Source organism: Calypte anna, chromosome 6, assembly GCF_003957555.1.
Source record: "Calypte anna isolate BGI_N300 chromosome 6, bCalAnn1_v1.p, whole genome shotgun sequence".
NCBI classification, from domain to species: domain Eukaryota; kingdom Metazoa; phylum Chordata; class Aves; order Apodiformes; family Trochilidae; genus Calypte; species Calypte anna.
Genome location: NC_044252.1, coordinates 31,241,159 through 31,262,835, shown reverse-complemented (window position 1 = coordinate 31,262,835; position 21,677 = coordinate 31,241,159). Strand labels below are relative to the sequence as shown.

Here is a 21,677-nt window from a genome sequence, read left to right as displayed (position 1 = left end):
CACTCCTCTTGGCACATCCTAACCATAGCTTGACATGCTGCCTAGGCTTAACTTTTGGTATTTTAGACATTCAGTCTATTTATTGACTTCCTGCAATTTCATAAAGCCATGAATTTCAAATATCCAGGAACTCAGAGGTCACCTGTTTGATTTCCCTGACCAAGGCACAATCAATCAGACAAAGTATTTACCATATTTAAATATTTCTTGCCTGCCCCCAGTTCTACCCTTGGATTATGGTACCACCCACCTAGGTTTATCTCCTCAATAGTTATTACACTGTTACAGCTTCTCATGTTGGCTACTGTTCTCTGGAGTGGAATTTCCTCCAGTCTGATGTTTTTTTCTGGAACAAATTTAGCTGAACTCAGGATATTCCAGGCAGAGAAAGCAAGGCTTGGGTAAAGGAGTATTGCTTTCCCTGTGGAAAGGTGATGCTTTTGTGCTTGCAGCTCTAGATCACCCTTCTTTCCTTGCTTATTATTCTGAATATCTAATTGCTACATCTCTAATTTACCACATATGGACTGTTTCAACATTTAATCCTCCAAGGGAAAAATCTTTCTTTGTGTGCACATGTGTATTTTACCATTTTGTGACAACATCAGACATACTTTTTCTTCACCCTTGTATTCTAGGGAAGAACCTGTGGGAAATTTGGCTTAGATAATGTGTTTTCTTTGTTTTCAAATCAAATTTTACAGATTTACCAACAAATTACTGTGAGGAAGATGATGGTACAGGTCCACAGGGTGCCAGCTGCTCCGTGTCACCCCCTGCTCTCCTTTCACCAAGGAACAACCAACCTCTCTCTGTTAGCAGCAAACAGCCACATGCATTCTGCCACCTCCCAGACCAAGTGAGTGTGTGCTGAGCTCTGGGACATTCCTTACACAAGTCCTCATTTTGTTCATTTTTTGGTTTGCTCCCTGGGTTTGGCTGCTTGCAGCAGCTCCTTTCCCTTTCGCCTCATTACACACCTGGGGCTGTGCCAGGGTTTTGTTTCCTTGCCCAAGCAGAGCTCAGGAGAGGTGAGAGAACCCAGCTGGGTGCTGGGAGATGGTTTGCTGAAAGAAAACAAGGGGCTGCTCTTGCCTGTTGCAGATGCTTCTCTGAAGATGCTTTGGCTGGGAGCCCTGTGCTGCTGCCACTCAGATCTGTCACGAGCAGCTCCTGGCACCCACCCTGATGGTTCCCAAGTTCTGCACCACTGCTCCCTTTTCCCCTTACAAATTTCCCAGAAAGAAGCAGGAATTGCATATGCAGCTCATCACTTGGTGCAGCTCATTGCCTTTAGCCTTAAACCACCAAGACATTAATTTTGGGAAGAAGGTGGTGTCAGAACAGAAGTGATTCTGAATAAGATTTAGTGTCAGAAGAGATTGCAGAAATTAGTACTTCACCCACCTCATTTCCATCACTTCTCTTCTGCTTTCTTCATATTTTTCTTTCCACTCAGACACTTCTCTTTCCTTGGCCACAATCTGAAACAAAAATAGCAAAGGGGTGAAAAACCCCCACCAAAGAGTAAAACCAGGTGACCCATTAAAGAGGAAATATTTGTAAAACATTTGATTTGCTATTTGTGTCCTGTTTGACATTTATAATTTCCAAATGCATAATGGGTTCAGATAAAACCATTCCCAGAGAATTCTCTCTGTGTGTTTGGTTTTTTAAATACAAAGAAATGAACCATTAAATCTGTGTTTGTTTAGCTGACAGTTTTTCTGGGTGTAGTGTTAGGTGAGGTCCTGAGCTAGGATAAGAATCCTGTGCACTACTGAATTAAAACTGTAATAACACTGACAAAGGAAAAGAGCCCAACCCCCCCCTGGCTCCAACCTCCTTTCAGGGAGTTGTAGAGAGTGATGAGGTCTCCCCTGAGCCTCCTCTTCTCCAGCCTCAACACCCCCAGCTCCCTCAGCCTCTCCTCATAGGATCTGTGCTCGAGTCCCTTCACCAGCCCAGTTGCCTCCTTTGGACCTGCTCCAGCACCTCAATCTCCTTCCTGAGCTGAGGGGCCCAGAACTGGACACAGGGCTCAAGGTTTGGCCTCACCAGGGCTGAGCACAGGGGCAGAATCCCTTCCCTGGACCTGCTGGCCACGCTGTTCCTGATCCAGGCCAGGATGCCATTGGCCTTCCTGGCCACCTGGGCACACCGCTGGCTCATGAATACGAACCCTTTGGGAGAAAACAGGAAAGAAGGCAACCACGAGGGGCACATATTTCCTGCTCCAAATCCTGAAGAAATTACCTCTGCTCGAGCCAGTCGTAGAGCTGAGTCCAAGTCTTGCTGGGGGTAGAGCAGAGCCGTGGTGCTTTCTGCATCCGGGGCGCCGATCCGGGAGTAGAGTGCACTTTTAGAGATGGAAACATCTGCTGGGATAGCAGGTTCTCTCTGTGTGTTTGGTTTTTTAAATACAAAGAAATGAACCATTAAATCTGTGGTTAGCTACCAGTTTTTCTGGGTGTTGTGCTAGTCAAGGTCCTGAGCTAGGATTAGAATCCTGTGCACTACTGAATTAAAACTGCAATAACACTGAAAAAGAATTTTGGATTTATCAGTCAGAAAATAAACATTTAAGATCCATTTATGATCCATTTAAGATCATAAGTAAGCATCAAGACTGCCACATCACCCTTACAGAGGGAAAATAAGAGACAGCACTTTGCTGCTAGTATTTTAAGGGCTTATATTAGAAAATTTACTACTGCAGAAATTTCATCAAAACATCCACAAGAAGTGCCTGTCAGCAGAGGAAATCAGAATTGGAGGCAGAGAGCTTGTAATAGGGAATTCTGCTCCCATAAAAATAGAACAAGGAACCAGAGGCAAGGGGACAACTCACTCTCTTAGGTCTAGACCTGCCAACATACTGTACCTTTTATAAAGAGTATTCCATAAAACCTGCAAATATAGAGACTCATAGAATCACAGAGCACCCAGGTGATGTTGCTGCCTCACTGGCATCCAGCATGCAATTAGTATGTTAGGTAAGATTTTATTTGCAGCTGCCAGTGGTGCTCAGACCAGCAGCCTGGATTAAGTGGAATGGGGAAAGGAGCAAAAGAGAAGCATGGGACACTGAGGTGCAGACATCACACTGCCTGCCAACAACCCGAGTTACAGCAAATTAAAATCAAGGAGATTATAAAAGACAGTTAGGAAAATGCTATGGAAAAAAAAAACCCACAGTTTTAGACACCATCCACAAAACCCTCTGCACCACCACAGCTTTCTGTCCCCATGTATCTCTCCATCAACCAACACACACATTCTCCTGGTTTGAGGCAGGACAGAACCAATTTTCTGTCTAGTAGTTTTATTTTATCTACAGTAATTACCAGTGTTAACTGAGGTGATTTTTTTGTTAATGAGTTTTTTACTCATAAAAATATTTTATTGTAAAAGAAGGCTGAGGGTTTTTGGGTTTTAAATGTAACACCAGAGTCACATTCTGCTGCTTGTAGCACAGAGATGTGAAAATGAGTGGAAAACGTCTGAATGGAGGTTTAGCCCTCTGCTCCACAGTGTGCACACAAATAGAGCTCATGGATTCAACACCACAAGCTCTTGTTTCAACAGAATTAAAGGACATTTGGTCAGGTGCTACCCTATAAATTGTGCACTGCTCAGAGTTCTTCTCACATAGCCTGGAATAGCAGAAAGAATCCAAACCCAATGTTAATTTTGTTGCAATTTGTTCTGAGTTCTCACATCCCTCCTTATTAAAGAAGCTGTATTAAAAATTGCATATAAAGTGTGCTCCAGATGAGCACAGGACTAAGTGTTCTGGATATCACATCTGTAGACAACATGAAGAAGTCACACCAGAAATATTAAAATATTCTATTTATATTATCAAAATAATAAAAACTAGACAAGAAAAGTTAGAGGAAGACTAAGCTAAACAGTGCTCACAAAGCACCATACCACATCTTTATTTATATAAGAGACTCTCATTAATTTGCTCTCTATTTTTGTTCATTTTTTTAGCATGGGAATCAATTAACTAATCCTTCTAGACTAGAGAGCTGGGCCGATTCCAACGGGATGAGGTTCAAAAAGGCCAAGTGCCGGGTCCTGCACTTTGGCCACAACAACCCCATGCAGCGCTACAGGCTGGGCACAGAGTGGCTGGAGAGCAGCCAGGCAGAAAGGGACCTGGGAGTCTGGATCGACAAGAAGCTGAACATGAGCCAGCAGTGTGCCCAGGTGGCCAAGAAGGCCAATGGCATCCTGGCCTGGATCAGAAACAGTGTCACCAGCAGGTCCAGGGAAGGGATTCTGCCCCTGTACTCAGCGCTGGTTAGGCCACAGCTTGAGTCCTGTGTCCAGTTCTGGGCCCCTCAGTTTAAGAAGGATGTAGAGGTCCTGGAACAGGTCCAAAGGAGGGCAACCAGGCTGGTGAAGGGGCTCGAGCACAGGCCCTATGAGGAGAGGCTGAGAGAGCTGGGGCTGTTCAGCCTGAAGAAGAGGAGGCTCAGGGGAGACCTCATTGCTGTCTACAACTCCCTGAAAGGAGGCTGTAGCGAGGTGGGAACTGGACTCTTTTCACAGACGACCTTCAACAAGACAAGAGGACACAGTCTTAAGTTGTGCCAGGGGAGGTTTAGGTTAGATATTAGAAAGAATTTCTTCACGGAGAGGGTGATTAGGCTATGGAATGGACTGCCCGGTGAGGTGGTAGATTCTCCGTCCCTGGAGACATTTAAAAAAAGACTGGATGTGGCACTCAGTGCCATGGTCTAGCAACTGCTCCGGTGGGTCAAGGGTTGGACTAGATGATCTCTGAGGTCCCTTCCAACCCGGCTAATTCTATGATTCTATGATTCTAGAATTTGTGGAGGACATCCCTCCTTTTTTAGCTACATTAACCACGAACACAGAAAATTATGATCATTGCTATCATAATTCTGGGGTGCAATCTCAAATCCCATGGATTCTCCTATCTGAGCAAAAAAGCATCCCAAGATCTAACAAATTTACACACTCAGCTTGTATTCTTGAAAATATCTCCCAATATACAACTATGCAGGGAAAAATACACCTGGGACACAAACTCAGACACCTGGGTAAATGCAGAAATACCAGAACACAAAGTGCTGGACTAAGATTAAAAAAGTCAATAAATAAGATTAGTGCTGGCTCAACTCACTACCCCAGCTTAAAAAAAATGTAGTTTAGTTCCTCCTCAAACACAAGGCAAGGAAAACTGAGAGATAAAAAAGAGCCATTAGAGCATCAAAGCTGTTCTCAAAAGAAAGGGCATCCTGAGGATCAATATGTTAAACTGGGTGAATCATATTTCAAAAGCTTCCTGCAGCTTAATTTGCTGAACCTCAGAAAGAGATTGCTGGAAATGAGTAATTGTGGCAAAAGAAATACACATTTCTTCAAGCTCATGTAAAAAGCTGACAAAATAGCTGCCAGGATTCTGAACATTTTTAAAGAAAAATGAATTTTTAAAGCATTTCATACATATTCATGTATATTTATGCTTAACATCTCACTAATATAATTACATCTTCTCCAGTTCTCTCTTGCATGTGAGTAAATTGTACAGCAGGATAGTAATAATGACATGCAAAACAACATAAAACTTCCAAAACCTCTAGTAAAAATTCTTGGAATGTAACTATTGAGCTTGTGGCAGATCCAACCAGTATTGTCTTAACTCTGGAAACACCTCAGACAATTCACAACCAGGATCTATGGCAGAAGCAACCAGTAAAAGTCCTTCTGGTTTTATTTCAAACGCCAATTTTACACAGCTCCAAAGTGATGAACAACTCAGGAACTGTTAGTTGTTGTCTCCAAATATTCCTGTCCTCAGAAAATAATATAACCTGACCCACAGGATGATGGGATCACTTAAAATAACTCTGAACACCTGAAGTTCACCACTGAACTGCTGAGAAGGGATGCAATTAATTGGGGGAATAATCAGCAGAGGGATTTGTAACTCACTGAACCTTGCATAGAAAGATTAGAGTCTGCAGGGGAATTACTACTAAATGTAGGTCACTCTGATCTTAGTGTAAATATTTCAGAGCTCTTCTTTTCCCAGCATCTTTTACAGAAACCAGATATCTGGCCAGAAAGGGAATAAATAAATGCACATTGATTAACCAGCTGCAGTTATCTTGCTGCAAGAAGCTCAAGGTAAAAGAGGAAAAGGTACTGCAAAAAAAAAAATGAGGGGAAGGAGGAATATATATTTATCTCTGCTGAAAATTAGTTTGCCCTTTACAAGCACTCAAATGCTGTTTGGGTGCATACCAGAAAGCCTCCACTTTTAACTGATTGATCTGTGAGCAGGCAGGACACTGAAGGCAAAAGAAGACCTATTTGTACTTGCAAATATATTGGAAAGCAAGTAAAATTCAAGCTTAAGTTCTCTGCCTGTAAAGTTTCATTAGAAAAAATGGTAACCCCATTTAAAGGAAGAATTCCTCCTTCCTTACCCTGAGAGCCCCCCCAAAGCCAGGATGTGCTGATGCTTTTCCTTTCAGTTTCTCTCCTTTCCTTGGATCTGTTATCAACACCCCAACTCTCCACCTCAGCATCTGTAGGGTGCAGGGCACAAACCCCATCTGCTTTCTCTTCAAGTTCAACCTATTAAAAATGGCCACACACCAGAGCATGCAATAGAGAAGTGTCCATTCCTTTCAATGCTGGAAGATGGAAACCTTTGGCAAGGTAAAAAGAGACAACTGGCCTTGGTGCTGCTCCAGTCTGGGATGAGAAGTTTGGGAGTGGCCAAATAATTTCTCTCTGTCTGAAAACAACAACCTGCACCTCCTTCTTCTCAGTCCCAGCACGAGCAGAAAACACTTGCATTTAATCTTTATTTTAGGTGACCTCACTTGCCACTGGAAGTGTTTGTGTCTTTATTTAGCATCCTATTCTTGTCACCCATGCTGTAATGGTTGAGCAAATGTTAAATGTAATTATAAAATGTTAAGAAAAGAACTGTGGCCAGCCACCCAGGAGGGAATTCTGCCAGTTTGTATCTGAATTTAAGTCACTGCAGTCATCTGGTGTCTCTTGCTATACTTAATCCAGGGCATCAGCCACTGTAGGTCACAAGGGCTGTCATCATAACCTAATTTAACATTAGCAGCTTCCTACTGAAATAGTAAAGTTACACAAGTACAAAAAGTCCTTCCCAGCCTAACATTTCACAGTGTGAAGCTAAAAGCATTCCTGTGACTGCACCAACGTGGGGCTTTGTGGGTGTCAAAATGCAACCCATTCTCTGCCAGAGGGTGGAGGTTTACTTGCCTTCCCTCCTCATCACTATTTATTGTTTTGCTGTCTTTTTCCATCCAGATAAATGGCATTTTCTAAGAACTTACATGGACTCCAATCCCAGCCTTTATATTCTGCAGAGTTCAAAAACTTGTTCTAAGGAAAATGCTGTGATGATCTTAAAAAGCATCCTTAAAATATAACTGCACGTCCTCAGACACACACCAGAACATTCTGGCTGCTCAGAATCTTCCCTGGGTAACACAAGAATTCACAAACACCCAAACCCATTCTCTTCAGCATAAAATAGTGAAGTTCTGTGAGTTTCTGGCTGGTAGCAAAATTGCAGGTGTCTAACAGCAGGTGACAACCTGTGAAGAGCATCTATTAGGGATTATTGTGTGTTTCACCTCTGGTGCTGGAGAGCCTGATCACTGCATGTTACAGCAAAGTGCTGGGAGGACAAGAAGGTTGAGAGAGAAGAAGGAGGTGGAGAAGATTCAGAGAGGATCCCACCTGACCCTCTTCTGGTATCAGCCCCTCAGGGCAACATAGCAAGGGGTCACAGTCATACACAGGCTGGTACTCACACAGGAAAATGATATTTATTTTTTCATCCCTTTAATTAGAAGGTTAATCTTGTATCTAATGAAGACAATGAGCATGTTTGTCTTGATTAAATAAAAGATTCCATAAATCTGCAAGGAATGAGTTTACTTTGGTAAGTGTATGTGCACCATGGAAAGAGATGTTCATGGGATGTATAAAGCAAGTGAGATAAATCAAATAAAATATTTTTTCATAAAAGTACAGTCAATCTTTAAAAAAAAAATCTTTATTTTTAGGAACTAGCTCCTTTATGACTGATTTTTGAAGCACCAGAAAGCTCTACCCTAAAACCAGCCCAAATGTTGTTATGATGCAACAAAGTCATGATATAGGATAGGGCAAAAGACTTACAGCTGACTTTTTAATGGACAGTATGAGAAGAGAAAGGTCACTGGAGAAGCACATGTCAGAAGCACATCTTCCTCATAAAATATCTCACTGGAGCAGGACACTGCCATCCCACCAGCAACCCATGCAGCTGATACCACCTCTCAAGAAAGCCACTCACATTTCTACCTTGAATTTTTTGCTTAAAGCACCATGAAGGGCACCAGAAACTGTGCACCCAGCTAAATTCATTGCATCAGAGTAAGGTTTTCCACCCCTTCCCAAACACAGTGAGGGTCACATCCATCCCTAGAGCAATGCAAAGCATCTCTCTCTGAGGCAGAGCTAGCCAGAACAATCTAGAAGGAACAACAAATATTAAAAAAAAAGAAAAAAAGGTTTAGATCTTCATGAATAAAGACATTATGTTGGAAGGCCCTTTATCCTTGGGATCTTTACAGCCCTTCCAAACCTCCTGTAGTCCCTTTCTTCAGATGCCTGAAGGCAAGGTTGATTGAATTTCTCCCTTCTAAACTCAGAGGGCCAAGGTGTTTGATTTCAAGCTGAAAATACCAACAAAAGCCAAAATGTCCCTGCAGTCAAAATCTATAGCATCTTTATAAGAAGCAGGCATTGGTATTGTTTTGCCATCAAATATTTTAGGTCAAACCTTGCTGCAGGCAAATGACAAACAGCCACCTGGATTGCAGAGTGTCTCCTGTGAAGGGTATTACCTGCTTCTTGCCTTCAAACCTGCCTTTTTTGTTGGTTTTTTTGTTTTTTTTATCAATGTGGCTGTATCAGTACTCTGTGAGTGGAGCAGGTGAGAGCATTTCTGTGTGCAGCACCCCTTGCAGCATGCTCTTGGGTGTCACACCAAGGGGTGCCCAGCTCAGCACTGCCCTCTGAGAGCCTCAGTTACCTTGTTAAGGGAAAAGCATCACTGAGTCTGTGCACACTCACACACACATGGCAGGCACAAACCAGATACCTTGGAGTGGAAAGAAGACAGGGCAATCTGCCTGGCTAACTTCAGGGCTTCTATCCTCATTGCAGCAAACTCTAACTCCTCCTGTCAAGTGTTTGGTTGTGAGCAAGCCACAGGAAAAAAATGTATTAAGAACACAGTGAGAGTGTTTAGCACATTCAAAAATGGAAATGTATGTTAAATGTACAACTCCTGAGTGATAAACACACCCTCTCCTCTTTTAATGCCCAGAACATTGATAGAAAACTCAGCTATCAATGAGCTTTGAGGTAGCTGCAGACAAACCCGATTTTTATTAGGGGCAAGACTGAACAATGCTTTGGATAAAAGGAACATTTTCCAAAGCTGAAGCTGGTTTTTTACAGACTCCTTTCCTTTGGTTTTCATTTCATGTGAATTTATGCCAGCTGAAACTCTCAATGCAACCTTTGCTGTTTAAATCTTTCACTATAAATATTCTAGAAAATATGTCCTGACATAAAGAACTGGTCTGCAGATCAATTTCCTCCTCCTGGAAGAAGCTGTGCCAAATTGTGCATTGCATAGATTACTACAAAAACAAAGCTTAATTTGCATTTCAGCAGAATTTGGGCCTAAATGTCTGAAAATGAATCTATGAATATAGACCAACTAAGGCCAGGTGTCAAGACAGCTCTCCACACATCAATTCTTGTGTTCTAGCTTATAAGATTTGCTTCATAAACTCATCTGTGAAATATATACATCAGTGGCATAGGACAGATGAAAATGATGCAATTTAAGTTTATGGATTAAATGCATTACATTAAAATATCTCTGTTCCTTAAATTCCTGGAAGGCCAAAGTTACTTTGAAAAGACTCATACCATTTTTTTATTCTTTTCCACCTCCCCATACCCCTTTCAGGTGAGGCAAAGCATTCCTCTACATGTGTATAGACAAACTTAAAGAAAAGTGACATTTATATTTCTGCTACAAACCTGAAGTTTCTGAGCAAATACTGGGGGGTTCTTTTCTGCTAAGTCAGGATCTAGATATTCAGGCTGATCACATATTGAGGTTTTCTTAGATATCCTATTGAGAAGAGCATCAGCAGAGACAAAGGAGTCTTCAGGAGATGTCTGAAGGGTAAGGAGGATATAGAATAAGCAAGAATAAGATTTTGTCCAAGTAATTCAGGCCACAAGTAACATACTTTTGATTACACAATTCATAGGTGTAACAGCCAAAATGGAGAAACATCAAGAACAATTCTTCCTACTTCAAAAGCTGAGTAAATTTTCTAGGACTTACATGAAGTAATAGTATTAGGAACTCAAAAGCAACAGCTCTCAAACCAGTCCACCCTCAGTATTTCTACAACTGTTTTCAAAGTTGCCATAGGTTTTGTTCATACAATAACTTATGTTCAGAGGCAGCCCAAAAGCTTTGAAGACCACCAAAAATTAATGGAACCTAGGCCAGAATATTTTTGCAATCTTTAGAAAGCCTTTTGCTGCTTACTGGGGATAAACTAAGTTATGTTCACAGCTATAACATGATCAGGATAAATACACCATATGAGTAGGAACAGAATAAGAATGACAGAAAGCAAGACTTGAGTACCCAAGACTCCTTGCAGTGAGGAAAGCATTCAAGCTCCTAAAAAAATGTTTTGTGAGATGGTATCAACAACATTGTTAATACAAATGAGTCAGAGCATTAAAGAGAGATGCTGCTTGCTTTGGCTCCTTGGTAAATATACTGTCATCTAGCTTAGCACACCCAGTGCTGTAGCCATTTCTGAAACAACTTTGCCTGGAAAACTGGAGGTCTTGAGGGAACCTTCATGAATTTCAGAACCAATGCTCAGAAGTTACACAGTGCAAATTGAAATCAAGGAAGAGCTCACCACTAAATTAAAGCCAACTCAGAGAAGCCACAGAAAAAAGTGATTTAACTCAAAAGCTAGAATGAGTTCAAATGTAAAAAATAATTAATTTTACATTATCAATATCAGATGACAGCAATACAGTTAAGAGGTCATATGAAAATGTGAAGGAGTGCCTGTTAAAATTTCATAATACATCCAACAGAAGAAATCATGTCTCCGTGTTTGTATCAAATCCCTTACTTGATATATAAAGTATTTATTCAAATACTGGGTTAAAGCTCAGTGTTAAAAGGCCTGTGTGAGAAAAAAACCCACTTTGAAGCATCAACTTGTATCGTGTTGGGTTTTACACTACTTTCAAGTTCCACCTTTGCTACCTCTTACAAGACACGAGAAATTTCTACAGGAAAAATGATTCCCAAACTCTTATCATAAATCACTTACTATTTCAATAGCCTCTGGAGTTGTTCCTAGGGTCATGGGCTCTAGGTCTTTCTGCTTTGACTTGTCAGGTGACTGTAAATGTGCCTCCTGGCTGGCAGCTAGGACTCGGGAAGCTGGATGTTGAATTTTCATTCCAGAGGATTGCTGGGCTTCAGGGTCTTCAAAACTTGACCTGGAAAAAGGTTGTGTAGCTGCTTACAAGGTGGAGCTCTTGCAATTCTGCTTCTGTAACAACTAAGCAAGTCCTCTTCTACACCTTCCTTTGTGTGCATGTGTTTATATATGTATATATATATATATATATATACACACACAAACACACATATACTCACACACATCATTTCTACTCAACATCACTGTATCTCATACCACTTTGCACTATCTTTTCAAAGCAATGCACCAGAGCCAGTTTCATCAGAAATGTTATGCAATTTCCTTAAATATTTCTCACTTGTCTTTTTACCTCTTCCTCATTGGGACCCACACCTCTCCCAGCTCTGAAGAACAAGAGCAGATGTCACTAACAAGCAAAATCTTTGGAAGCAAATACAACCCCCAGGGCTTGTACTTGTGAGCTGGACTCTTTGGTCAGAAAAATGTATTTAGGAAAGGTCAAGTGAAAAGTTGCAGCTAAGAGCTTTCTAGATTGCCATGAAAATGACCTCAGTATCTGAGAAAAAAACCTGCAAGTAGGAAGACACAGTCTAGTGAAACAGTGTCCCTGTGACTCTATTTAGTGAGAATATGAAGGAGAAATATATGTCATTGTTCCTTCTCACTATAAAACTTCTTTGCCCACTGTTCTCTATCATGTGTGTACACAGATGGGAATCTATTTTTAAACATCTTGGCAACAGAGAGGCAGAGAGAGGCAGAACTGCCTGTGCATGTGCTATGATGGCAACCCATTTCCCTGGCAGCCTTTTCCACTGCTGAACTTGGTTGCAGGCACATACCCTGAGCATGGTGTTGTGGAATCAGACAGTCTGATGGGAGGTGATTTGACTGGGCTCTCCTGCTGTGCATCAAACATTAGGTACAAAGATTGTTTCTTCGGGGTGCTATCATCCTGCTGGCAATAGGAAAAGAGAAATCATTAAGCAATTCAGCTGTTTCCCATTAAAGCTCATTCAGGTCACTTGAAGCCTGAAGTGACCAAATGACTTGAGAGACAGCCAATAATACAGGACTGTAATATAGCCTATGCTAAGTGACACTGAGATGATTCCTTTAAGGAAGAAACCATTAAAGAATAAAATCTGAACAGTTCACTCTTTGTCATGTCCCTTTTTCTCCCACCTTGGGGCTAATCAGGTTTCTGGTCCTGTCAGGCAGGAGGCATCCCCTTGCCTGAAAATGTTACTAAAATATTCATTGAAACTTCTTGTCAGTTGAAACCCCTGACACACACACTTGATTTTTCTAACTTCCCCTGTGGATATGCCTTGTCAAGCTTTTGAATCTATAAATTAAATAGAAGTCAGGCAAACCAACAGATAATGTACAGTATGGCACATCCCAGTCATTTGGTATTCTCTCCTGATCCCCTCCATCTTCTTAAAAGTTTTACCCTCAGTTTCTTAAAACAATCCAACAGTTGGTGTAGACAGCTCTGTACTCTACACTACTGGAAACACCAATTTGCTTTTTATCTCTAGAAAGAATTACTGTAATGCTAGCTTAAAACTAAAATGATAACATGGAACAAGCTCTACAGGACATGGGACAGCCAAGCACGTGCAATTTACCCCAGTTATGCCAATTTAATGGAACTGGGTTTGCAGATCTGCTGCAGGCACATTGTAATTAATTTCAAGGGTAGTGAGGCTGATGGCATTATCAGGATAGAATATTGTATTATGACAAGGGAATGGAAATGAATGAAAATGGAAGTGAAAACTTACTGGCACAGAGGAACCTATTTTCTCCATATATTCTATTTCATACGAGTTGCCATATTCCAATTCTGCAACAGAAACAAGAAAGACAAATTTCAATACATGCCATGAAATGATTTGTGCAGAAGAAAATGAGAGCTCTTCTCATTTACAAAGGCCACTCCCATACTGCTCAAAGCTTTTCTAAGAGGTATTAAAAATAGAATACACAGGGAGAAAGCAGAAGGTTCACTGATTTTCAACAAGGAAAGTTATCTGTTCTACCAGAGCACAGAGACCTCCATCACAGCATCACAGAAACCACATCTTTCAATAATCAGCATATTTGATACCAGCTTCCTTTAACGTACACAGAAAGTTTCTGATAGCTGTTGAGAAATGAAGTAATATCTATTTCTTAATGTTCTTAATCCAATTGTTTATTAAAAAGAATTGCTTAAATATTATTTAAGATAAAAAGATACATAAACTGCCTGTCTGGTCATTGAACGAGAAGTGGGACAGCTGCCCAGCTTACTGGGCTGTTTTCACATTTTATTTTCAGAGGAAAAGCCTAAAGCAGGAAGATTTACAAAGAACTCTAAATCTAAACCCTAATAAAAATGCAAATCTTTACTGCTTCTCCACTTCTAATCTCATAATTACACTGGAGGGAATAACCAGCATTCCTTTCCAATCCATGGTCACCCAGCAGCTGGTACAGAGGCAGACAGGTAAAACACAGCAAAATGGAAAACATCACACCTTCCTGCACCCAAATAGAAGCAAATTTTGTTCAATGACACCTCAATTTCAAAATTTAAAATGTAATTAATTTGTCCTAGTGTTTATTTCATTGTTTCCATGAGTTAATTCCATAAACCACTTGTGTAATTTGATTTCCATTGCAGGGAAGTTCCAATGAATGCTACACTACCATTTCCAGTACCATAAAATATGGACTAAAATTCTTCTAGATTTGGGCAGCTTCTGAAGATTAGGGATTTATCAGGAAGAAGGTAACCCTCATTAAAACATTTGTTCTTCAAAAACAAACCAACCCTAATGATAATCTCTTACCTGTGCTGGTAAAAAAAAAAAAAAAAAAAAGCTTCAAAGGGTGCAATGTAAGTTTAAAATGCTCAATATTTTTACAACAAAAAGCACCATAGAGTGCAAGCACTCTCATTCCACAAATCTATGTATTTTGTCAAACAAGCACTGAAGAAGAACAGCCACAAACTCTCATTGCCTGACACGTGGGAGATGCTCAGTAGTAAAACATCCAAGTGAAGAGGATATTATACCAGCAGGCTCCTCACATTTAAATCCCCAGCACCATATGTGTTTAATGATAACAGGGAGCCAGGCAAGATGGACAAAGAATCAGAGACAAGCTTCCTCCTACTGAAAGCAAAACCCAAACTGTAATGATGAGATTGACACCACCTCCTGGACACAGCATTGCAGGAAAAAGCATGAAATACCCAATAACAGTGCCCAGTGCTCTGTAACAACACTTCTGAATTTCATTTACCCACTGAGGTTCATCCCCAAGGGTTTTGGGGCATCTTTAGCATCCCAGACAGCAATGGGGGGTGGGAGGGGTTGAGCATTCAAACCCTCCCTGGGGCAGGAGCCTTGTCCTGTGCTGGCCCAGCCAGAGATCTTCCACCTGCCTGCAGGGCTGGCAGGGAATATAAATTATTGCAGTCCAAAATGTCTTTTGGGACAGCACATACTTAACACATGATTGTACAGGTGGAAATACTTCAGCTGGAAACAAAAGGACCAGCACAGCTCACTAAAAGCAGTTTGTTTCATCTCAGTGCTCCCAGGAGGTTTAAATGTCATTACACACTTTAGACACTATCTCCTCCCCTCTAAGACATCATCTCTCCTCCAAAACCTTAGGCTCCAGTTATCTTTAGACATTTAAAATCTATAGATGCCCAGGATACCCCACACAGATAAATATCTTTCATAAAGACATACAGCAGACTTACTAAGTGACGTCCTCCAACTCCTCCCACAAATAGCTGCAAGATTACATGAGAATTTTCTGCTAATAATCACTGGTTTTCTCTGGCCTGGGCAGCAGGGAAATGGCAGCAGTTACAGCAGCCCATGGAACAGATGAGGGCTGGATGCAGGGGCTGACTCAGGAGTTGTAGCTGGGTCTGTACAAAAGCTGGGTTAGGTTACAGGGTAACACTCAAACAAGGATCTGGGAGAGGGGTGAAAATATTCACCCAGGGAAACAGCCCTGGAATGACTTCAAAAATTTCTCAACATCCCAGGGGCAAGACTGTAGAGGGGAAAAAAAAATAATAGTTTTTAAGAGGTCTGAAAAGAGGAAGCTTTGTTGATTATAATGAGGATGTAATCTGAAACTCCAACCACACCGTGCAGCACACAGGAGACAAGACAATTAGCATTTAATTAGGAGCTTTGCTCACTTTCTTCTACCCACTTTGATAGTTAAAATGACTGCCTTAGAGTATCTCTCACTGTTCTTTTGTTCCTTTTCCTTCCTTCTCGTCTCCATTTTCCCCAAGATTTTGGGGGGGATTATTTTCTAAAAAAAGATTTATTTAAATTATTCTTTTTTTACTAGAAATGAAGTGAAGCTGATGTCTAAAATTTATAACTTGACAATAGAGCCAAATAGGTTTAACCAGACTGAAATACTTATCTCTACAGAAGATTCAACAGATTTCCAAAAACCTCAGGCCATCCAAACTTGTATAACAGCACCTGCACATGAACATGTGCAGCCCCATTAAACCCACTGTGATTATTCATGACTTTTAATGTCAAACACATTTGACCTAAAAGCTTAGAACTTCTTCTTTAGGCAAAAACTCCTGAGACCCAGCCTAAAATGGCATAAAGTAGCTTTAATGGTAGCCTGGGACATTGGTTGAAAGGTTAGGGAAAAAAATAAATTCTGGTCAAAAAGAAAAAGTGTAAGCCAAGTTAAACTCATACATTCTTCCCACCCACAAAGCTGAAAAATCTGCCCTTGGAGCAGATGTTCCAAAGAAGAATTCCCTTGGGTAATCCCAAGGAAGGCCACACACAGGTTTTCTAAAATCTGTCCCTTCCACAGAGCTGGTGTCACAGTCCTCTTAAAGGAAATTTCCAGCTTTAGCTCCCAACTCCTGAGAAGAAGGTATGACAGGAGGACTCTTCAGAAACTTATCTAGAAGGAAATTTTTCCTGGTAACTACCTTACACTGGGAATATCCTGGATATTTTTATGGATAAAGATATCTGGATCCTAGGAACCTGAGGGAGAGATGGCATGTTGAGGACCTTGATGCAGAGCAGAATTTTCACCTGGGACCTCCTCCCATTCAGGTTAGAGGAACAGACTCAGGAAAAACCTGTAGGACAGTGACTCTGGATCCAAGAGCACCAACCAAGGGGTGTCAGAGCCCAGACTCCCAGGAAGGCACAGGTAGCACATACAGAGGAAAAGCCTCTTTTCCTCTGTAAAAAAGCCTGTCTTTCATTTTCCTTTAAGTTTCCTCTCTATTCTTTCTTGAAAACTCCAGGTGAGACTGTGGGGGTCATACATTCAGCTCCATCATTGCCAAGTCCCCATTGTCAGACCAGTGCAAACATTTTTAGGGTTCCCAAATAATGCAGTTTGCATTCAAAGCAAATGCCAATATCCTCCAACCAACTAAACCCTCTCTTCTCAATAAATCTAACATTAACTGGATGAGTCCTTTACAAAGCATACCCTCTGTGGGAGAGCTGAATTTAGTCTCATTAACAAATGTAGAGAGATCAGATGGCTGTGGGTAATCCTGTTTATCTGTGTTCAGGTCCACAGTCATGCAGGTCCATTTCTGGCTGGTCACTGAGGATGCCAGTTTCTCCTCATCTGTTGCATGAACCACAGTGGATATGACAGGAGGTGTTTCTGGAGTAGGCAGTGGAGTGGGATCCTGCAGGAAACAACACCAATTAATTCTGTTATGTTTGAAGAGTCAACTCCTTAATTTCCTCTGGATGGCCACAGTCACCTTGCTCATTCCATATTCTTTCCTGCAGCTCTGTACAAAATACTTAATGAGAAATATCAAAGTGCTTCATTCAGAACTCTACTAGCAGCACCTTTCCCCAGCATAACTAAACTCTTTGGTTTTGACCAACACTGACATTGCAAAGCTGCCTTGCTAACAAGGAAAAAAGAAAACCCAGAGCTGTTTGGATCTGTTAAGCACTTGACACAAGTGGCACAGGCACACATCACCCACAACTGAAGCCTTTGACTGCCAAAACTGACTTTTTAGGCTTCCCTCATGGAGGAAAACCTCCATAGGTCTGTGAGGTCATGAACCCTTTCCACACTTCTAGGCTGTCAAGCAGCATAAATAAAAGGGTGGGATGGATAACAGGGAGATGAACAGCAGCATGGAAGGAGCTGTGCTGCATCAAAGCACTTGGGTCTTTATAGGCAGAACAGCTTTTGTTAACTTCTCTTCCAAGAAAACCACCTGCCAGTAGTTTATATGAAGAAATGCTCCTGGCAGATCAGCCCACTTGTTTAAATTCCATTTCCCTTCTAGCCCCACCAGTTTGATGCATTTAGTGTCTTGCTTGCTAATTAAAAAAAAACAAACCCAAACCTAAAAATTATGTCTAATTTTACAGACAACTGATTGAAGACATTTATTCATATTCTTGCTCCACTGTAACACAGGGCTTTCCAAAATATATGCACTAAGAATCTAACTGGAACTCTCAGAGCAAATCCTAGTTCTAACAGATGTTCTAGAGACAAAAACTTAATGCTTTATGATTACAGCCTATACGTGCTGTACTTGAACACCAGCATGCTTGTATTATTTACAAAAAAACCCCCTTCTGTTATTAAATGTGCAATTCAACAATTAAATAAATCAACTTTCCCTATTTTCCCCCCTACAAGAACACAAATTACATGCATGAAAATAAAGCAGTGCTTTACCTGAGAAGGAGGATCAGATAGTGGGGATCTTTTTGGTGATTTTTTCACCCTAAATGTATCACTGAAAATAAAGTTCAAACCGTTAATATGGTAATGCTGGGGAGAATTGGGTCATTTCACACTTAGCAAGAGACAGCCACAGACAATGCAACCTCTGTAAGCCCTTCTGCTTGAAAATCCCATCCATTAGGCAGCAGCACCACAGAGAAACATGCCATAGGTACATATTCTTGTCATGCAGATGGAACAGGCCTCAATTCCCCAAAAGCTGGAAAAAAAAAGCAGGTTTGCCATATTTTTCATGCCAGCTCCCAGCACGATGACAGAACAACCACACTGCTCGATTGCAATTCAGATCCCAGGGGCTTTAAGCAAACTGTTCAGCTTCTGTCTGCTTCAGCTCCCCATTTTAAAATTAGGTTTAAAAAACATATTTAAGTGAGAATTAAAGCTGATAAACTTGGGCAGTCAGCTCCAGCTGACCCCACAAATCATTAGGAAAAAACAAAACAAACCAACCTGGTGTTTTTTGTGGAATAACTAAAAGCAGGTGAGGTAGGTGCTGCCAGAACAAGGGTCTCTCATTAGAAATGTGTGCAATGGATCCCTTCCCTCTTTAAATAAAAAAATAATACAACAAATATGGCAATTCTGCTTCCAGTTCCCCTGACACTTCCCAGTGCAGACTGGGAGCATGGACACTGTAGCCCTGCAAACCCCCATAGGTTTCAATGAGGCAAAAGGAATGAAGAATAAACATTATTTCTTGGTGTATAATTATGAATGTTGCCTTTATGTTCAGTGCCAATTGGTTAAAATATTTTCTAAGAAGGCAATAAGCCAATTATCCACCTCTCCTCCTGATGTTTGAGTTATTCAAACACATTTTTGCTACTAATTAGAAAAGGGAGAAAAACATCACATCAACTTTGCCAGTAAGGCCTTAATGTTTGAAGTGAGATGCAGTAGGAGAAATTATTGCCCATCAGCTCATCCCTGATCAATGATTGGCAAGATTAACACTAAAAATTACAACAATGGCTTTCAATTGGTAGAGGGTTAAATCAATACCATATCCAGAGGGGAAAGAAATTGGACAGCTGAGTATTGGTGTGTTCAATGCTACTAATTTTCTATTTTTGATGCTAGAAGTAATTAGGATAATTTATTCCTTAAGAAGGAGAAGCACTTTTTGCAGTATTTATGAAAAGCTGTACAACAATGTTGTTGTACAACAGCAGAAATAAAACATTCATATTTTAGCTCAAGGATGTAAAATCTACATTTTACAGAGGTAATGAGGTAATAGATGCCTCAAACTCATTCACAGCCAGGGATCTTACTTAAATAACCCTCATATGTGCCAGGGAAGTGAAATAGTTAACATAAAAGCTTCATGCTGAACAGTAACTGATCATGCTGCAAAATAAAGGAATAAAATTAAAAAGCCCATAAGTCAAAGAGGAAACTTGAATTGTTAGCTTAGAATTACTTACAACAGAGAACATACAGACATCACATCTTCTACCATCCTAAGACAAATAAGACAAAGAAAAGAGAGACAGACAGAAGGAACTGACAAAAAAGATAAACCTACAAATACTTGGTTAATGTGTTAAGGCAATCTGATCATGCATGTTTTCTACCTTTATAATATTAGCACCTACTTTTTATTGCAGAATACATGGGGAGAAAAAAAAATATTCATCAAGTCCTTTAATGCTTTCAAATTCAGTGCTAGAGTTTCAAGGTGCATTCATCTTACAAAACACATTTTTCAAAGCTGAGGCCTCCAAGTTCCTGTCAACAAACTAAAAGTCCTTCTCTTCCCTGATGGCAGCCACCTGCTTTCTTTTTAAAACATAGCCTTTGTTTTTGTCTGGGATGTAAGACTGCTCTTGAGGGAAAGAGCCCAGTTATGCAAGGCTTTTTGTGCCTGAGGATTTGTTACCAGAGCCCAGAAAAAGCTACTTGACTGTGTCAAAGCATTTACCAAAGTCAAGAAGGAAAATTACATTTCTTTAAACCCCATCTATTTTGGCTCTCACTGAAACCTAAGTTGGTGTTCTGATTGCCCCAAACCCAGAAGCAAACCTTGCCATACAAGTAAAGCTAAGAAAAGTTTTCATCTTGCTCATCATCAGCTCTTCTCACATGCAATGCCCTAGAAAGTTGGCACATTGTATTTCTAAAGGCAGCCTCCAACCATCCAACAGATCCCAAAATCTGTACAAGCCACTTATTTTTATTCATCCACTACAAGCAGACACACTGTGGGCATCTGCTGCTCTTCATTCAGCATCACCTGAGCAAGCTGATCTATTTCAGGACAGCTCAGCTCTTAGGTATATGACCAAAGAGTAATTTGCATTGTGCTGACATCTCTTTTAAAAATCTCATCTCTTCACACAGAGGTCGATGGTTAAACTGCTGCAGGTTTCATTCCAGAATAAAACCTGATGATTTGCTTAACACAGGTAAGACCTTGCCTATGGCACAGATTCAAAGCAGTAATGGCTTAAATTCATGCCTGGCTTCTTCACCTCCCACAGGTTCAACCTAGAAATCACTGTCTTACTGTATAAAGAAGACATTTTCAAACTGGTCCATCCAGTTGCATTTCTCCAGACTTCAATAGTGCTAAGAAACCCCCCTGGCTTCACAAAACTACCAATTAATGCATATTTACAAGTCCTGGTGTATTACAACATCATTTCCTAATTCAAACAGCCTCCCCTCTAGACCCCTTGTAACTGAAGCATCTTTCAGGGGCTTCTCTCTCACATCCCACCAAGACAGCAGCACCAGAAGGGTCCTGCACCCCACATCCCCTCTCCCTTCCTGGCCAAGGCTTCTCCTGCAACAGATCCCATGGAGGAGTCATTCCCAGGGACCTTTTTGTGGAGGAGAAACCACAGGCAGGCAGAGCCAAACAGAGTCACTGCTTCCCCTGGCATCCCCCCAACAACCCTTAAGCTAATTTTCTCCTAGAATATCAAGGCTCCAAGCTGCATTGTGGGGTAATATGCAGGTTCTCTTCTTAACCAAAGCAGGTTAAGGAGGCTGCAGTGAGCAGACCTGTCACCCAATGCAGTGAAACCGGTCCCAGGAAGGGCTGGGAACTACTCCAGACCTCCAACCCAAACCCTGTAAAGCTCTGCCCTGGGGTAGTTTCACCCCTTCCACCATGATAAAGAGCAGCAGTGAGTTCTGACTGTCAGCTGAGCCTAAAATTTCCCAAACACATGGCAGTCTAGCAGATTTTAACCCTTCTGCAGAACTGCAGGCTCTTACACAGAAAGGGAATTTTCCATATTTTTCAGTCTTGTATTTAAAAAT

At 41.0% G+C, this 21,677-nt stretch overlaps 1 protein-coding gene across 8 annotated transcripts in view; it reads right to left on the bottom strand.

The window, feature by feature from the left end:
* The window catches only part of TACC2 (transforming acidic coiled-coil containing protein 2), a 133,666-nt gene that overhangs the window by 9,832 nt on the left and 102,157 nt on the right, over nt 1-21,677 (bottom strand). For 3 of the 8 annotated variants that reach the window (XM_030453710.1, XM_030453716.1, XM_030453711.1), the window contains 9 exons: nt 18,339-18,399; nt 17,106-17,313; nt 13,382-13,443; nt 12,434-12,549; nt 11,478-11,649; nt 10,141-10,281; nt 9,185-9,265; nt 2,257-2,400; nt 1,408-1,484 (listed from right to left, as the gene is read on the bottom strand). In XM_030453710.1, coding sequence (XP_030309570.1) covers nt 1,408-1,484; nt 2,257-2,400; nt 9,185-9,265; nt 10,141-10,281; nt 11,478-11,649; nt 12,434-12,549; nt 13,382-13,443; nt 17,106-17,313; nt 18,339-18,399 — 1,062 coding nt within the window. The remainder of the gene's footprint in view (nt 1-1,407; nt 1,485-2,256; nt 2,401-9,184; nt 9,266-10,140; nt 10,282-11,477; nt 11,650-12,433; nt 12,550-13,381; nt 13,444-17,105; nt 17,314-18,338; nt 18,400-21,677) is intronic. The other 5 variants (XM_030453712.1, XM_030453713.1, XM_030453714.1 and 2 more) reach the window with 5 other exon arrangements.